Raw genomic sequence first — 17943 nt, forward strand, 5'->3', positions numbered from 1 at the left:
AAACTTACAGTAAATGCAATATCAGATCTTGTTGTTGTGAAATACATCAAACACTTAGTTAAGCTTCTATATTGACCTTTATCTACTTTGTTTGCTCCATCATTCTTGTTGAATTTTTTTTTTCAGATTCATGGAAGTGCTTATGCTTTTGCAATTCTTAATGTGAAACTTTTTCAGTATTTTCCTAGCATATTTCTTTTAACATATGAAGATTCCATCATTGTTTTGTTTCAACTCCATTCCTAGAAAGTAGGACATCAAACCAATGTTTGTCTTCTCAAATGCGTTGAGCATTTCAACCTTGAACTCTTCTATTAGTTTCTCATAACTTCCTGTTACAAGTAAATCAACAATATAAACAAAAACAATGATTAAGTTTGCATCAGTTCTTTTTACATATAATGTGGCCTCATTTGGACTTTTAACAAAACCAAGTTTATGTAAATACTCATTAATTTTGTTATACCATGCTCTGTGAGCTTATTAAAAGCCATATAATGCCTTTTTTAACTTATATACCTTCTCCTCTTGCTTTTTGACTTCAAAACCTTTTACTTGTTCTATGAAAATCTCCCCTTGCATATATCTATTCAAGAAAGTAGGTTTTACATCTAGCCGATACACTTTCCAATTCTTTTGTACTCACAATGCTAGTAGCATCTTAATTATATCAAGTCTTACTACAGGAGCAAAAGTTTTTGAGAAGTCCACTCTAAATACTTGAACATAACCTTTCATAACTAAGCTGACTTTGTATTTATTGATAAAACCATCTCTATTTTGTTTGGTTTTATAAACAAATTTGACTCTTATAGCTTTTTTGTGTAGAGGTTTGTCCATCAACACCCAAGTATCATTCTTTTCAAACATTCTAAGTTTCTCTTTTATTGCTTCAATCTTTTTGTTATTCTTCATTCTTCATTCTTCATTGCCTCTTCAAACTCTGTAGACTCACAAATAGCAATATTACTACTTTTATAAATCTCAAATAAAGATCTTGTACCTCTTATTGGCTCATCATCAATAATGTCATTAATAATCTCCTAAATTGATGATTCCTACTTCTCTATTGATGATTCTTACTTCTCTAATAGTTCCTTCCATTTCCATTATTTATCTTCCATCAAATGAACATCTCTACTTACTAGAATTTTTCCATTTTATAGTTGGAAGATTCTATAGGTTTTTCATAGATTGTTGTATCCAGAACACTCCTAGTTCAGCCTTCTTATCCAGCTTGTCTCTTTTAACCTGTGGTATAGAAGTAGAACAAAGGCAACCAAAGATTTTCAAATGTTGGTTTGTATCCAAACCAAGCTTCAAATGGGGTTCTTTCCTACAAAGCCCTGGTTGGCATCCTGTTCAGCAAATACATTGATGTGTTTGCAGCCTCATCCTATAGTTTTTCTAGCAATGCTTTTTCATGTAGCACTTGTCTAGTCATCTCCATAATGCTCATGTTTTTTCTTTCACTCACATCATTTTGTTATGATGTGCATAGTGCTGTAAGTTGGTGTTTAATGCCAGATTCATAATAGAATTATTAAAATCTTCCATTGGTATATTCATTCACATTGTCAGACCTTATAATTTATATCCTGCATGTACTTTGATTTTTCACCCATGTTTTATACTTTTAGAATACATTAGCAGCTTCGAATTTGAATTTAAGAAAATAAATCCAAAAAAAATCTAGAATAATCATCTACAAAGATTATGTAGTATCTATTGCCATTTAAAAAATTTATTCTCTAAAGACCTCCAACATATACATGTACTAGTTGAAGTTTATATGATGCTCTTCATGTAGTTTGAGGAAAAGGTTTTCTAGCCTACTTTCTATATTGACAAGCTGCACAGTTTGTTGATATGTTCTCCAGCCATAGAACACCTTTCACTAAATCATGTTTCTACATATATATTAATCCAACACGGTGAAAATGCACAAGCGTTTTATGTCACAGTTCACCATTGCATGTATATATGGAAAAAGCACCCTGCTCCTCCTCCATAAGAAAACCTTTTACTCTTATTTTCACTTTGAATACGTTGTTGCCTATGTTGTCTTTTTTCAAGTATCATTTATCTTCAAATATCACTTTAAAACCTTTTTCCATTAGTTTTCCAACACTTAGCAAATACTTATCAATGTCAGTTACATATAAAACATCTGAAATACATTTCAAACCTGACAAACTGTTTATAGCAACAATTTATTTGCCTTTCACAACAATATAATCATCATTTTTAATTTTGACTTTGAAATAGTAGTTTTATCAAGTTTTTTGAATAATACATGATTATTTATTATATAGTTTGTGCAACCACTATTAATTAACCAGGAATCACTTGAGTTGTTGCTTGTTGAAAAGCATGATGCAACAAACAGTTGCTTCTTTTCAGGTTGTTGGGCAACAGGATTTGCTTTTTTTTATATTGTTATCATCTACAGATTCTTTTAATGTGTCCAATCTGACCATATTTTCTGCACTTAATTTCTAGTCTCCACCAACATTTTCTCTATCGTGATTTTTTTTTATATAGTAAGAACATGGTGGATCTCCACCTTGTTTTTGTAATTTTCAATATTTTTCTTCTTGTTGAATCTCTTGTCTTTGCCTCCTCATGAGTATTGAGCATTTCAGAACACCAGCATAAATTGAAGTTTCATTAGCAAAAAGCCGCATCATATCAGAACAGATGAAGTGTCATGTCCTGCAATCGAAATAAGATAAGAATAGCATTATCCACGATCTCCTCACTCGCTACTTCTTCATTGTTTTGATTACGCTTGCTAAGCAGGCAAGAGGTGAGATTTTGGTGAGGATTAGCGCCCCTCTGCAATTCAACCTTCTTTCCGGCTATGAGATCCTTCAACATGTTCCAAACCTTTGCACTTGCCTGGAGGCTGCAGTTGTATCGCGTGAAAAACAAGTTAATGGCGACTGACCATACTCCCTCTATCATATACTGGGACAAATTGACAAGTTTATCTCTCCGAGACCCTCCTCGTTCGATTCTGAATAGAAGAGAGCAAATGATGTTGAATTTTAGCTTCTTGATCAAGGGCAGGACCTATAAGCGAACATAAAAAAACTTGTGTTTGGTCATCTTTCTTAAACAAAGGGCAATTCATTCATGGTAAACTTCATCAACAAACCGTGAATTGTTTTCCTTGCCAACGCGTCTCCACGTGCATCCAGACTTTCTCATCCATTTTCCCCACATAATGTTTCAGTGATTCAGCCTTCAAAAATGATACAAGAGCATCCCCGACACGCTTGTGATCTTGTCCACTGAGTTCTGCCAAACATTTATCCCCCAAAATCCTCGTCAAAGTTTGTGTTTGGCTTTGGCGAGTGTGATGTTATCGCTAGTGAATACGAACTTTGTTTTCAGCCTGGCCATAAATGAAAACAGTTGGTTAGCCAAACAGACTTAGCTTTGTTATTGGACCGTATTTTTGCACTCTTCGTTGAAACCATTTTTCTGCAGTATTGGCTCTCATAGCACGCTGAAGGTATAGGCTATATGACCTATTAAGGGAATTCCCAGTGAACCTGAAGGAACCTTCTTTGATGACCTTCTGCACCTGGTAAGCAGAAGGAAGATGGGTACAGGGAAGATAAAAATGGTGAAAAATGTATTCATTTCTGCAGATATGGAGTCGAAGTTAAGTGGGCATGTGACTTGTATATGAGAATTATGAGGACAATTAAATTGCTTTTGGTCTTTGGGGTTGTAATTGGCCATAATTGGCGATTAACCTGTAAAAAATTGATGTGGGACATATTTTTTACCATAAAAATTAATAGATTGTTTGATAATATGTTTATGGTTATTTTTTAAATAATTTTTTATATTAAAATATATGTTAATAATAATTTTTTTATTTTAAAAGAATTATTTTTAATATCAGTATATTAAAACAATGCATAATATATTATATTTTAATAAAAAGAAGTTTGAATTTCTTAAAATGCAAATTTAGAGGTGTCGACTGTCAACTGTCCTAGGACAGGTTCGAGGTTAGGTTGCGATCTCAATTTGGATCATAATTTGCTCCCAGCATTATAAGAAAATTGACGTGGGACACATTTTTGGCTGGTTTGACCTTGTATCAGAAACGCATGATATTGATCTCGCTCACGGCTACGAATATTATACTAACAGTGTTGTATTTCTTGTTATTTTGTGCATTTGATTCCAATGCTTAGCACCAATCAACGCACGAAGACAGATGCTTTTCTGCCTTTGTCATCATGTGGTTTAAGATCGAACATCAAATTTGATTCGTAAATTGTGAAAGTTAGAGCAGGTATATAGCACTGTGAAAGCAACATGTCTAGATGGATTTGTTCCTAGTTCTTTTGTGATGGTTTAGCCTAGTGAATTTCTAGGTTTTTTCCAGTCTCTTCAATTTCCTCCTTGTCCTACATCAAATGAAGACTGTCTATGTAATAACCAAACCTAAAATAATGTCTTTCTAGGCCGATCCGAAGCCTGAAGTCTACTGGGTAAAATTTCACTCTTTAGTTTTTCTTCCTCTATAGCTTTTTGCATGCTTCACACGCAGAAAGAGAAGACTGGAGAGATTTCCAAGGAAGTTAAAACTCTCCCACATGCAAGAGGATAAAAAGTTTAAAAATTTACCCATTACCTCTAATTCTTATCACTTTTTCCTCATCAGGTTTTCATTTACCAATCAGTTCGAGGAGAAAGGGGGAAAGAGGGAAAATATTGAAAAGGTACTCAGCATGATGAAGAGAAAGCCCCAACTGAGCCAGAAATCGGGTTGTACTTTGCTTTTGAACAACATTTTGCCTCATACATTTAATAGCTTCAGCACACACTGGTACAAATCAGTTCAAAATTTTAAAATTCCTCGACACAAGTATACGAGTTTCTACAATCTCAGAGCATCTATTGAAATCGGTTATATAAAAACCCTCAAAAGCCTTCACTCGGCCTTAGCTGGAATGTGGTTGCCACCAGTCACGATTTTGTACAGGTAAAACAGAGTCATAACAGCACTGCAAGAAAACACAACGGTAAGTGCATAGCTCATGAAATCAAAATAAATGATTCAATCAATAAAGGAAACCCCCGTTAATATGGTGATTACTAGATGGAGGGTTTCATAAAGTAAAAGTTAATGCATAGTGACATGATGCAATCGTGCACAATACAAAAGATTGGAAGAACTGAAATTTTGGGTGTAAACAAAACGAAACTTTGGCAACATGGCTTCTAGAATATTAGATCAAAGTTTTCACAAGGTTATGGTAAGGCATAGTGGTATGATGCAATTAAACACAATACAACAGCCATGCGAACCAATATATCCTAGGCACTAGCACATGCTAGAAAGATGCTAAACAAGAGAGAGCTCAAAAGTTCTATGCCCGTACCATGCCAGAACGGGGTTGGAATATAGATTTCCATACCAAAATTCAGATTGAATAGCTCTCGTTTGATTTATATTTCACAGAAAACACTAGAAAAATATTCAGCAAAGAGTACAATAGATAACCATCGAATATAAGAGGGTGAAAAGTGAGATGAGATGTATACAAAATATAAGGCAAATGCATGAATTTTTACATCTACTAATCAATTACTATGATAGGGGTATTGCAAATATAATCAGAAAAGAAAGTAGCAGGAAGATGAAAGAGCATGATTTATCATACCTGATACCAGCGACAATACCAGCAGGCATTATCTTAGAGGTTTGCATATACCGTTGCCCCATCACAAATGTCAGTATGGCTGCACAAACTGTTCCAAAGGCACATGAATGAATGAATGAATATAAATACAAATTTTCAGACTATTGGAAAACGACAAAGTATATGAATACAGCTTGAGTAGTAAAGAGAAGGATGCGATGTTTTCTTCATTTTTAACAGTCCTTGTCAACAAAAAAAGATCAGGATCTGAAGCTTTGCAGATGAATATAAAGTATTTCTATCCTCCTCTTCGACCATCAACAAAAGCACCATAGTCTTGACATTCAGAATAGGGAAGAAAATCCAAGTAACATTTCAGTCAAAATAAACTGCTAAAATGGATATTTTCCTTTCTTGGATTCATATGACATCAACAAACATATACTTGTACTAAAGGTCACTTTTTTCTGTTTTTCCGCACAATCGATTTTAATGCATAGATTAAACTTGAGAGTAGCTTAGTCCCTCTAATGGAAAATAGGGTCATTTCATTCACCCCGATCAACAAGCCAACTTCTCTTCGTAATGGAGAATGCTCAAATCACCAAAAATACACAGAATGATTCAAGTTGAAAACAAAAACCCTTCAATCAACTTAAGCCCAAATGACTACTTCCACTACCCCTTCGTCCCATTCACAAACTAATGCTATTTTCTAGACATAGCATATATAATCGCAAACCAAGAGGAACCCATTACAATAATAAATATCATCTCATCTAAATCAAAAAAGGAACCTTATTTACTCCATAAATACTTCAAGCCTTAAACACCATGCTCCTTTCTTTTAATAAGGAAATCCTCGCACATACTGTCTGTATCCATTCAATTTTCCATCTTTCACTCATTCCTACTCATAGCTAATCAAGATCAACACCATTTCAAACACATAACAAGTTAAATTACACACACAATCAAGAACGTGAACAGCACCAAACCAAAAAGCTACAACCAAATGGAAGGAACAAAGAAAAGAAACAAAAGGGTCTTACCAGTTTCGATAGCCAAGCCAAGAAATGAATTCTCTCTCTTCTCAAAAGCTTTAAGACTCAAGTACCCAGCAAAGATAAGAACCAATCCAGTGCCAGCACCACCACCTAATGATGCCATACTCCCTTTCTTCAAATACCCAATAACCCCTCCAATCACAAGAACCAAACCATAAGGGATTGTGAAGCAGAAATCATGCATCTTTCTTGGATTTCTTGATTTCCAAGATCGAAACTTTTTCTTCACAGATCAAGCAAAGAATGAGTATTTTTTCTGTTGGTCAACTGTTTTTGGTCGACCAGAATTGAAATGATTTTATTATTTTTGTTTCCTGATTTGCCCTGGGGACTGTCTAGGGAGTTATACAAAACGTGGTCGTTTGGAAGTTCTAATTGTAAATGGACAGTGGTGGGGGGACCATTTATCATTATCGGAGTGTGGCAAGCACGGTGGGAAGGAGTGAGCTATACGTGATCAAGTTTGGTTATTTGTTGCTTTATGGTCCTTGTATTTTCATAGTAATGACAAATTGAACATTCTATAAAAACATTTTGCTTGTCGAGTTTCTCTAGTTTAAAAACAAAATTGAAAAAAAATCTAAATTATTAAATCAACCTATGAATCATTCCAATCTATTATTTATATTTTCTTTTTATTTTTGTGCTGACTAGATTGGATTTAGTTAAGTCTACCGATGATTAAAAATTCAGTCAAAAAAGATTCTTGAGAAATAAGCTGGATGCATCCAACCAAAAGAGACTAAAAATGTAACAAAGTAGCAGAATATTGAGACAGAAACAGGTCCAAATGAACAAAGTCTAATGGGTTTGGGGCAGACAAGAAAACAAAAGCCAAGCTTGTGGCAACCATGAACACTTCCAGTAGTGAACACAAAATAAAGAGCTGAAAAAAGAAAAACAAAATGCAAGCACGTTTTAAAAATTTCTGTTAGAGTGCTTGGTAAAAAAAAGTTAAATTTTCTACAAAATAATTTCATTTAAATAAAAACTAATATAATTTGAACAAAATAATAGATAGAATATTTTAAAAATAAATTAAATTTATTAATTAAAAAAATAATTATAGAATCAGGACCTATCTGATGGGTAGATTCAAAATCTTACTTAATCCAAATTAAAGAAAAAATAGAAGAATAAATTAACCCAACAGATTACCTAATGACTTGATTAACTTAGGTAAAATCAGGTCAAAATTCAATTAAAATCTAATAATTATTAAAATAATATTATTTTAATTTAAAAAATCAAATTAACCCCTGCACCTCAAATCAGATCATATTTTAAAATTATAATTAAGAGTTTTTTAAGTCAAATTGATATTAAATATTGTTTAATTGTAACCATATATGTGTGGGGGGTGTTAGGGTATATGATGAAGTATTTTTTAGAAATGCATTGTAATAAAAAAGATTATTTAAAAAAATAAAAATAATATTAATTTAAAAAAGTTCTTTTGTTTTTTTAAGGAGTTATATTTCTAAGGTTTGCATGTAAGAGAACGTCGCAGCTTTTCACAGTACTCTAATGCTGGTTTGTTTTCGTAGCCGGATCCAAATCCCAACCCGAACCAACTCGTTATATTCAATCCCCAAATCTCTCCCCTCAGAAACCCCAAACGCTTCAAAAACCCTAATGGCAGCGCCAGGAACCCAATTGAAATCCAAGCGACCCACTTGCCCGTCTTGCTCCAAACCCGCAAGTCTCTGTATCTGCATTCGGATCCAGAACCCGGGTCTTCAAAACAAGGTAAACATCACCATTCTCCAACACAGTCTAGAGAGAAAACACGCTCTTAATTCTGCAAGAATCGCAAGAGTAGGGCTTCAAAATGTCACTTTGAGCACTGTTTCTGATGTTAAATTCGATGCCAAGTTCATGATCCATTTGTTTGACCCGGGCCATGATTCGGGCTCGGGTCAAAATGGAGAAAAAAGTTCAGATTTTTATCAAGTGATGGATGATAAAGCTGATGAATTCGATGCCAGTCATGTAACTAAAGGTAGTAAAGAGCCCGTGATTACTTGTAGTATAGGTAAATATGGAATTGTTACTGATATTAGTATTGGTAATGTATGGATGCCTCATGTTCAGTGGAAAAGAAGGCTAAGTTTTGATAAGATTTTGGCCTCAAAAGTGGCTGTTGATGATTTGGCAACAGGGTTTGTTGTTAAAAAGTTGCAAAAGAGAAGGGTTGGTGGGAGTGAAGAATTGGAAGAGGTAGAAGAGTTTGAAGTTGCGGTGCCTCCAGGGTCAGTGCTTTTATTTCCTAGCAAGAACGCATTGGATGTTGATGGTCTTAAAGCAATGGATATTGAAGCGAAGAATTTGATTGTTTTAGATGGGACGTGGTCAAAGGCAAGGAGAATGTATTGTGAGAATCCGTGGTTGAGGTTCTTGCCGCATTTGAAGTTGGACTTGGATAGGTTGAGTTTGTATAGTGAGGTTAGGCAACAACCAAAAGCTGGTTATTTGTCTACTATTGAGAGCATTGTTTATGCGCTGGAGGAAATAGGGGATTATCCTGAAGGCTTGGATAGTCTATTGGGTGTTTTTGAGTCGATGGTTGGTGATCAAAGAAGATGTAAAAATGAGAGGCTGAGCAAGCTCCCTTCTGCATAATCATTCTACTTGCTATTGTAATTTTATCTTATTTATGCAATACCATTTTAATATGGAGGTAACTTCATTGACTTGCGAACCTCAAAACACATTGCTTGCATCCAGATGGGACTTGGGATGCTTCATCTTATAAATTATCTTTCTTGAATTATGTTGTTGACTCATGCATTCATGTCTTCCTGATTTGCTGTTGTGGACTGTAGAAAGTTGATGTGGCTTGGTGAAATTTAATAGTTCGTGCGTGGCCCTTTGATTGTCTTGATATTACTCTGAGAAAAGACATGCACGATACGACTAAGCAAATTTTTCAGCATTTATGAATTCTGTAGCTGAAATTAATTGTCCCTAGTCATTACGGATGCAGAGAACATTAGCACTGGAGTGAAAAATGCCAAAAAAAATGGCAGTTGCTGTGTAACTGATGGTTTTACGATACTGTCTTGACAAGAAAGGCAGTTGCTGTGTAACTGATGGTTTTACTTTACTGTCTTGACAAGAAAATGCAAAGGGCAGATTTGCACTCGATCAAGGCTGATGGCAAGATAAACTGCTGCGTTTAATCATCTTTGAGATGGTGCCAGAATAGCAAGATATGTAAGCGAAGGAATATGTTTGCCTGCACTGCAGAATTAAGTTGTATCTGTAGAACTTTGTAATTTAGGTTGCAGATTTTGAGTCAAGTAATTTTATTGTGCGCTCTTAGTTGCAAGGTACTCGAACTTCAATCTAAAATTCTCTTCGTTAATGAATTTTCATTCTCCTTTATCAAGATTTTGAAGTAAGATGTTCATGTAATCTTCCTCAAAAAAAGCATGCATTGATTTGACATGGTAAAAGATATGCTCTTTATGATTAGCAAGCATAGCTACAACATGGGATCGATCGATCCAAAAAGCTAACCTTTTTCAAATTAAACATTTAGAAGGGCAATCATGCAGGATAAATGAATTGGTCAATGGATCGTAGAAGATTCCAACACTTTGTAGAAGTTGCTAGTCAAGGCATACAACTGCGAGAAAATTAGGAAGACAGTTACACTGTAGCTATAAATTTCGTAGCTGTCATGATCCTGCCATAAACATTCAGCCCTTGTTCTTTACACTGATATTTCCTGATGTTCTCTTCTTGGTGTATTTATTAATTCATCAAACACTCAATATCATGCTATCAAAACCTCTACCAGAAAGCTATATTAAGCTTCAAAACTGATTTTGTCAGTAGGATTTAGTTTCTCTGGTTTGTTCCTTGGTACTCTCTTTGACAAATCGCTTTTTCTCAAGTGATAAAAAATCAAGAAAATACAATCAGGGCCGGTTTCTTTCACTATATGGGCAAGAAAATCAAGAACGAGCGAACCAGTGCCGTGCAACATTGCAATGAAGTTAAGGTCTCGGACTTACAGATGACATTCTGTCACTGCCATCTTTCATTTGGTGAGAGAGAAACAAAGATCACTAGGTCAGGGTCTCTCTCTCTTTCTTTATGGGAGCACTAGTAAGTTTAAATAGACTTCAATATTAATTATAGTTGGCTGATTGATGGTTCAAGAGACGGGAGAGTCTTCTTTTCGAGGAGGAAGATTTGAAACATAGCCTCTCATGTTTTCTTAGAAATTTGAGAGATTCTATGTTCCCTTTTAGGCTTTTATGATTTAATTGGTAACTAATTTCCAACCCTTTTTAAGTTAACTGGTCTGTTTTCATCGACATAGCTTGGTTTTTCGTAAACTAGCATGAATATGCTTTTTATTCTGTAAAGCTTAGTCTCTCCTCACTACTGGATCATCAAGATTATAGATAGAACAGGGACAACAGAGATTACTGCTTGTAACAACTTTTGGATTAGTTGGCACGCTCTTACAGGCTAGCTTAATAACCAGCCAATATGAATAAATGTGTCGTTCTTCACTTAATTGCAGTAAAAGCAATTTCTTCTGCCATTTCAGTATCTGTTGTGTCTATTCTAGTCAATGGACTCCTGCTTGCAAAAAGAAAAAACGAAGAAGAAGAAGAAGAAGAAGAAATCTTTAATGCTAGTAGCAATGAAGACTGCTTCTTTACTACATGGAACAAGGCATAATGACTTCATTCACTACATCCAAGGAAGTGTATTTTACACTTAGAAGCCTCATTGATTGTACCTCCTTTGATAATTTAAATATAAACTCTCAAGAGCTTTTTGTTTTTATTTTTTGACACAGCAGTGTAATTTAACCTTCTGCTGCACCAAATGGCAGTAAAGTTCCTTTCTTTCACTCACAAAACCCTAACCCAAAACCCTAAATCAAAATCCCTCTACGTTTCTTACTTCCTAAACCACACTCTCTCTCAAGACCAATATGACCCGCCATTTTCTCTCACCAAAAAACCCAAACCCAAAAACACCACCAAGCCGAGAGAAACGCCTGACCCGAATAATGACCCGAAACTCCCTGTAAAATCGGACCTTCCTTTTGACTTCAGATACTCATATTCTGAGTCAAATCCTGCAATTGAGCCAATTGGGTATCGTGAGCCGAAACGCTTTTCTCCCTTCGGACCTGGTCGCCTTGATAGGAAATGGACTGGCACTGCTGCTCCGACCCAGCTGGAGACGGACATGGAGAAGTTAATGGAGGAGAGGAATCGGGTTCTTGGGGACCCACTTACGGAGGAGGAGGTGGCGGAGCTTGTGGAGCGGTATCGCCATAGTGATTGCTCCAGGCAAATCAATTTGGGTAATTTAGTTACATTAAAATTACATATCGTCTATTATATGCCCGATGAACGACTTGATGTTTTGATCAATTTGTTTGCTTTATCTTGATGGCAGGCAAGGGAGGGGTTACTCACAATATGTTGGATGATATCCACAACCATTGGAAGAGAGCTGAAGCTGTGAGGATCAAGTGTTTGGGAGTACCAACTCTTGATATGGACAATGTTTGTTTCCATCTTGAGGTGTTGAGCTGAATACAAAGTCTCATAGAATTTTATTTCATAGAGTTGGAATCCATTGTATCAACCAATCATACATACTTTTTGGTGTTTTTTAGCTAATGTAGATGATAGTGTTTTTTTGTAGGATAAATCTGGTGGGAAGGTTGTCTATAGGAACATTAATATTCTTATTTTGTATCGGGGTCGAAATTATGATCCTGAGAACCGGCCTGTTATTCCCCTCATGTTGTGGAAGCCTTATGCGCCTATATATCCGAAGCTTGTTAAGAATGTGGCTGATGGTTTGACGTTTGAAGAGACGAAAGAAATGAGAAACAGAGGATTGAATTCTCTGCCCCTGATGAAACTCAGTAAGTGAAATGTATTATCTAGGGTTGGATAGATTGTTGCTTTAAATAAATTTCAAGGTGATTGAAAGTGGAGGGTGTGGAAGTGGTGTGTTTACTTTGAATGCTGTGAATCTGTGTTCAGCCAGGAATGGTGTGTATGTGAATGTGGTTGACAGAGTGAGGGATGCTTTTGAAACTGAGGACGTTGTGAGACTGGACTGCAAACACGTGGGTATGAGTGACTGCAAAAAGATTGGTGTGAAACTAAAGGTACGAGTATGACTCAAGCATTTCATTTTGTTATTTATAAGATTATGCATGAATGTCTCGCATGACCTTTTATTCCCGAACTGTAGGATTTGGTACCTTGTGTTCCTATTTTATTCAAGGACGAGCAGGTTATTCTTTGGAGGGGCAAGCGAAATCAGGAACTGGAATCATCAACTGCCTGAGCGCAAACTTTAGATACTTGACTAGGCTGTGTTTTTGGCTAGCCAGGATTGCTGATTGCAGTTTGCTTGTTCTCTAGACACACTCAACTGGCTGAGGCAACATGCATTGGCTTGGTTTACCTGATCAAACCAACAACATATCATCCTTCGTCACCTGTTTGCTGAAAGGTCCATCCATTTCCTCCTTTGCGTAAAGGACTGTAGCGTTGCCCATTTGCTTAAAATTGGCAGTCTGTTAGACTAAAATTGAGGCCTGATTAGTACAATCTTATCACATGGCAAGAACTCGTGTATTTTCTTGTTTGAGATTGTTTTTAAAACTCACTCTTTGGTCTAACCGCAATATCCTTAGTTGTTTCTATATCCGGGTCATTATGCCATCTTAGGTGTAAAGAAAGTTGAGACAGAACTCCGAAGTTTCAGGTTCTTAAAAGTCTTGTTATCCTATTCGAGTTTTGATACTATGTTGTTGATTCCAATCGGACATAAAATAGGTGCATGTTAAGACGTACAAGAAATTGGCTCCATCGCTCTAGTCTAGCTACCCTCTTACTTGTCTTGTACGATAGGAAAGGATCCACCGAAAGGGTTCTTTTCTGATCCATAACCATAAGCTCGTTTCTTTTTGGTAGGATTGGTAGGCAAACTATATTCTTTTCTGATCCATAACCATAAGCTCGCTTTTTTGTTTCTTTTTGGTAGGATTGGTAGGCATACTAGATCTTGGATTACATCAAGGAGTTCTTTCTGTTCCATAAAGTGGCCGTTTTCGCTTATGGAATTTCACAAGCTTACCTCTTATTCCAATCCCAGCGGAATATGAACTCGGGATTTCTAACTTTGACTTGCAAGTTCAACCCCTTGAATTAAATTATCTAATCAGTAATGCTTTTTAATGGAAAAATAAAAATGTTGCTGTTAATCCCATTTTTAGACAGTAGCACTAGCACCTGCCGGCAGATCAATAGTTCTTCGTTCAAATGTCTGATCATTGTTTGAGGATCAAGAATACTGTTTCATAGCTCTTTCACCTGAATCCACCAATCCCTCTGGGTACCAAACTCTTTGAAATTATGTGTTGTAACCATCATTGTTTTTTCTCTTGGCCCACTAGTGGTTATAGCAAGTAGAGATATCTAAAAGGCCATCTACTAGCCAACCAACACAGGAAGAACAGCATCCTTAGGTGAACAACTTGAAATTATCCTTCAAAAGAAACAAGTGAAATACAACAGCAGCTAGTGAAGTTACTATATTCTATACCACAGACGGTCGTGCATGGGCAACATGGATCAAACAGACAAGAGGTGATGGCTTCATGTTATCTATTTGACTGAGATAGGCGTGGTAGACTCTGTATCACGACTATTTACTTAGACCTCACTCGAGTAAAGTTTCATCCCATTTTAGGGTGACAGGAACCAAAAGTTTGAGCATTAAGGTTCCGAGAGAATCTTCATCAGTTCATGTTTCTTTTCAGCAATGCATCCAGAATTCTCCAATGAAGTTATCCAGACCTGATCTGATCTAACAGGCTCATCGTCATCGTTCCTGTGCCAACTCCAGTAGGCATGAGTTGAATTTGCTAATTTGAGCTCGCCATGGCCAAAACTTGCTTCACGGAAGACTGACCAAGCTGGTTGTGGGTTTTTGTATCTGTTAATGATATGAAGAAAATTAAATTGTAGGCAAGACAAAGAACTACTCATTTCGAAAACATTATTTTCAAAATATTTTGGTCCTATACAGAAAGTTGTTGAAGTGAGGACATACTTGCGAGCTAAACCTTCTCTGTTTCCTCCATCTCCGATCGTAATATGGACAGCACCACATGGATCCAATTTTCCATTGTTCACACGTTCCTATCAAAGAGCATGCCAGATAATATAACTAATGTTTCATGAAACTGAGATAATATAACTAATGTTTCATGAAATCGAGGATGACAGAAAGGTAAAGGCAAATGCAGGCATTAACTCCTAAATTAACAATTTCTGGATCTCTGCCTCAAAGGAAATTCTATACGGAAATTCTATGACACACCGTGCGTTCATAAGCATGCACATGGCCAGCTAGCACAATATCCACACTAGCAGCGTGAAGTAATGGCTCCATAGCAGCCATCATTCTGCCCCCTTCATCTTGGTGAGCCTCGTTGCTATTATACCATGGGACATGGAATAGTACGATCAGCCAAGGTGTCTTCTTTCGATCCACCTTTGCAACATCAGCCTGTAGATCAATTATAATAGTGAAACCCCAATATTAGAAGCAATTAAAATATTCTTTACTCCTCATGGAGCTTTGAACAAAGAAGAAACAAGGAACAGAGAACAAACAAGACACCTATCATGTATGCTCATGAAAAGATGGAACTTCAAGCATTTTGCATTAACATTTGAAATGGCTAAGCCTTTCTTTTCTTTTTTTTCGAAGCTTTCACCCACGCTGAAGCATCTTGCATTAACTTTGAAAGTTTCATGGTGTGATCACTAATATGCGGCACCTTAATAATCTAAATTTCAATATGATACGGAGTTATGTTGACAAGATGAGATTGATAGTATTTGATACGGTTTCTCGTGCTGCTTTCCAAGTTCTACAAATCAATTAGTCCCAATAAATGTTAAGATAATTCAGGGAAGGGCAACAGTAAGTTTAGCATTTTTTCACGATGCCTTAGATGACTCACAAACAAAGGACACACATAGGCAGGAGCATGGAATCACAACATGCTGTTGACAAGTGCGAAAGAACCACGTTTATACATCAAATAATTATTTCCAAATTTCATGCCAACGAGTCTCTGGACAAATTCACATTTTCTTACCAGTTCATTGAGCCTTTTGTTAATAAACTACTATTTGCACTTAAAACAGAAAAGGAAAGAAGATCACATTGTAAGAGGATAAAGATTTAACTAACCTTGAGCCAGTTATATTGATCCGAGTGCTCATCGTAATCTGCATATGAGCCAAGCATAATAATGTGAGCCCCTGCAACTTCAAAAGAATAATAAAGATTTGAACTTGATCCACTCTCCTCAAATGGCATCTTCCATCTAGAATTGTAGGATTGAAAACCATCCTTAAAGAACATAATGCTTTCCTTCTCATGATTCCCCTGTGTTACCATCCATGGTCTTGCACTGGCAAGTGGCTCCACCAGCTCGCCAAATGTGTCCCAGCGGTGCTGTATGTAATCAGCATATGAAAGGTCTCCAGGAAGCAGATGCACATCATATTTGCATAGGTCAATATGATCTAGTGTCGATTTAGTCCATCCAGTTTGGCCTAAATCTCCTGCCACAGCAAACATAACAGGGAACTGAGCTGGAGGAGTCTTGAGCTTGTACTCAGGACCACCTCCACCACATCGATAGTAATAAACCGTGTTATCTTCCAGCGGCCCAATGACTGTGTGGTGTATCTTTCCAGAGCTATAAAATAGATAACTATATGAAGTGCTCTCTCCTTGAGACTTATTGCTGTATCTTCCAGGAGAAGTTCCATATTCAACCATGGGAAGGGTAGATTTATAATTGGAGACCCAAGAGACTCGCATGTGCTTGTCTCCAGCCAAAGAGACGTGCACCTACAATAGGGATTCATAGAGCCAAAGCACTTCAAAACCAAATCAGCATCATAAATTACTTTGAAACCCAGAAAAACCGTTGTTCCAAAGCATTTCAGAGTCACAGACAAGAAAAGCATCTCAGAAACAACTCTTTGGGGCAACTTCAGCATGTAATTAAACCAAACAGACACCCACCGAATCAAGTCCAATAAAACAACAATCAACATCAATAAAATCAACAATTCCAAGGAAACTAAACAGCAACAATTCAACACATTCAAAAGTAACACGCTTTCTTGACTTCATCCTATTCAATAAACTATGTTTTCATCAACAGAACCCGGATGAAGAAAACAAAAAAAAAAAACCGGATCAGATCATTGGAAAAGAAACAATCTTTAACTCTAAAACCAATGCAAAACACAATCTAATCAACAGAACAGGAAGAGGGATGATAAGATAACCTGTTGAGGATGAGCAGACAACTTTGAATTCCAAGGAAAATGAAGGGTCTTTCGAGGTGGTGGTCTAATGTATTCACAGGTAGCAGTTGCAGAGATTAACAGAAACAAAATTAGAACCAGTTTTGGCTCCATTGTTTGATTTTCAGTTAGTTACTATTATTGTATGAAAAGAGAGATCAGACAATTTATATTGTTTGTTTTGCTTGAACTGGTAGTATCTAGCCAGGTTTGTCCTGTTTTGATGACAGGTCTGCCCTTAATACAAGGGGCAGGTACATGACAGAAAAAGGGTTAATGTCAGGCATCTTTTCTTGTCAGTGACCCATGATTACTTTCTTGGAAGTATGTTTTTACTTTTTCATGGGAGTGGGAGATGATGATCATGTTCCACTTCCGCATGGTTTCACGTTAATTTTTTTCTTGAAAAGACAATTTTCATAAATTATGTTTTGAATTCCTTTAATTAAATTCAGTTAAAAAAATTTGTAAAACTTTACGTGTGAAATCTTTTTTAAATGTTAAGAAATGAATTCTACTCTCTACAAATTTAATTTCTTAAAATGGTATAAGTGTAAATCAAATATCAATCATCTAATTTACAATTTTAAGGAGATAAAACTTAATTTTGAAATTGACTTTTTTAAAATACGCATTTAGCTCTTTTTCAAAAATATTTTAGAAGAAATAAAATAAAGATAATGAGAATAATATAGAAAAAATAAAGATAATAAAAGTAATATAAAAACTAAAATGAATTGAATTTTATATTTTCCTAATATGTGAATTCAATTTATTTTTTAATTAAATTCAAATCAAATATTA

The 17943-nt window shown here is 35.9% G+C and overlaps 4 protein-coding genes across 8 annotated transcripts; 2 read left to right on the plus strand and 2 right to left on the minus strand.

Annotated features, from left to right (window-relative positions):
- Positions 1 to 4761: 4761 nt before the first annotated feature.
- Positions 4762 to 7024, minus strand: LOC105115186 (UPF0136 membrane protein At2g26240-like). Its single transcript, XM_011012006.1, has 3 exons — positions 6725 to 7024; positions 5694 to 5781; positions 4762 to 5033 (listed from the first exon to the last, which is right to left on the minus strand). The coding sequence occupies exons 1-3, from the start codon at positions 6921 to 6923 to the stop codon at positions 4961 to 4963; spliced, it is 360 nt and encodes a 119-aa protein (XP_011010308.1). The 5' UTR covers positions 6924 to 7024; the 3' UTR covers positions 4762 to 4960.
- Positions 7025 to 8236: 1212 nt separating this feature from the next.
- Positions 8237 to 9529, plus strand: LOC105115187 (DTW domain-containing protein). Its single transcript, XM_011012007.1, has one exon. It carries the CDS (start codon positions 8267 to 8269, stop codon positions 9359 to 9361), a length of 1095 nt encoding a protein of 364 aa, XP_011010309.1. The 5' UTR covers positions 8237 to 8266; the 3' UTR covers positions 9362 to 9529.
- Positions 9530 to 9818: 289 nt separating this feature from the next.
- Positions 9819 to 13543, plus strand: LOC105115188 (RNA-binding CRS1 / YhbY (CRM) domain-containing protein). Of its 5 annotated transcripts, none has more exons than XM_011012009.1 (6): positions 9819 to 10855; positions 11565 to 12077; positions 12173 to 12300; positions 12425 to 12650; positions 12772 to 12899; positions 12986 to 13543. In XM_011012009.1, the coding sequence occupies exons 2-6, from the start codon at positions 11591 to 11593 to the stop codon at positions 13079 to 13081; spliced, it is 1065 nt and encodes a 354-aa protein (XP_011010311.1). In that variant the 5' UTR covers positions 9819 to 10855; positions 11565 to 11590; the 3' UTR covers positions 13082 to 13543. The 5 variants fall into 5 exon arrangements, with proteins under 5 accessions (XP_011010311.1, XP_011010313.1, XP_011010312.1 ...); XM_011012011.1 differs by having other exon boundaries at positions 9819 to 10819; XM_011012010.1 differs by having other exon boundaries at positions 10839 to 10855; positions 11562 to 12077.
- A 655-nt stretch (positions 13544 to 14198) lies between these two features.
- LOC105115190 (purple acid phosphatase 18-like) lies at positions 14199 to 17354 on the minus strand. Its single transcript, XM_011012013.1, has 5 exons — positions 17122 to 17354; positions 16007 to 16675; positions 15125 to 15313; positions 14855 to 14943; positions 14199 to 14737 (listed from the first exon to the last, which is right to left on the minus strand). Exons 1-5 carry the CDS (start codon positions 17251 to 17253, stop codon positions 14518 to 14520), a joined length of 1299 nt encoding a protein of 432 aa, XP_011010315.1. The 5' UTR covers positions 17254 to 17354; the 3' UTR covers positions 14199 to 14517.
- Between the last annotated feature and the right edge of the window lie 589 nt (positions 17355 to 17943).

This window comes from Populus euphratica, unplaced genomic scaffold, assembly GCF_000495115.2.
Source record: "Populus euphratica unplaced genomic scaffold, PopEup_1.0 scaffold651.1, whole genome shotgun sequence".
NCBI lineage: Eukaryota > Viridiplantae > Streptophyta > Magnoliopsida > Malpighiales > Salicaceae > Populus > Populus euphratica.

Excerpts from the sequence above, each read along its gene's own strand:
- LOC105115188 (XM_011012009.1), top strand. The coding sequence starts at position 11,591 with ATGGCAGTAAAGTTCCTTTCTTTCACTCACAAAACCCTAACCCAAAAC. Across the intron at positions 12,078-12,172 it reads CTCCAGGCAAATCAATTTGG|GCAAGGGAGGGGTTACTCAC; the intron begins GTAATTTAGTTA and ends TCTTGATGGCAG. Across the intron at positions 12,900-12,985 it reads AGATTGGTGTGAAACTAAAG|GATTTGGTACCTTGTGTTCC; the intron begins GTACGAGTATGA and ends CCCGAACTGTAG.
- LOC105115186 (XM_011012006.1), bottom strand. The coding sequence starts at position 6,923 with ATGCATGATTTCTGCTTCACAATCCCTTATGGTTTGGTTCTTGTGATT. Across the intron at positions 5,782-6,724 it reads TGGCTTGGCTATCGAAACTG|TTTGTGCAGCCATACTGACA; the intron begins GTAAGACCCTTT and ends CCTTTGGAACAG. Across the intron at positions 5,034-5,693 it reads GGTATTGTCGCTGGTATCAG|TGCTGTTATGACTCTGTTTT; the intron begins GTATGATAAATC and ends GTTTTCTTGCAG.
- LOC105115187 (XM_011012007.1), top strand. The coding sequence starts at position 8,267 with ATGCTGGTTTGTTTTCGTAGCCGGATCCAAATCCCAACCCGAACCAAC.
- LOC105115190 (XM_011012013.1), bottom strand. The coding sequence starts at position 17,253 with ATGGAGCCAAAACTGGTTCTAATTTTGTTTCTGTTAATCTCTGCAACT. Across the intron at positions 15,314-16,006 it reads ATCAATATAACTGGCTCAAG|GCTGATGTTGCAAAGGTGGA; the intron begins GTTAGTTAAATC and ends ATTGATCTACAG. Across the intron at positions 14,944-15,124 it reads TGCATGCTTATGAACGCACG|GAACGTGTGAACAATGGAAA; the intron begins GTGTGTCATAGA and ends GCTCTTTGATAG.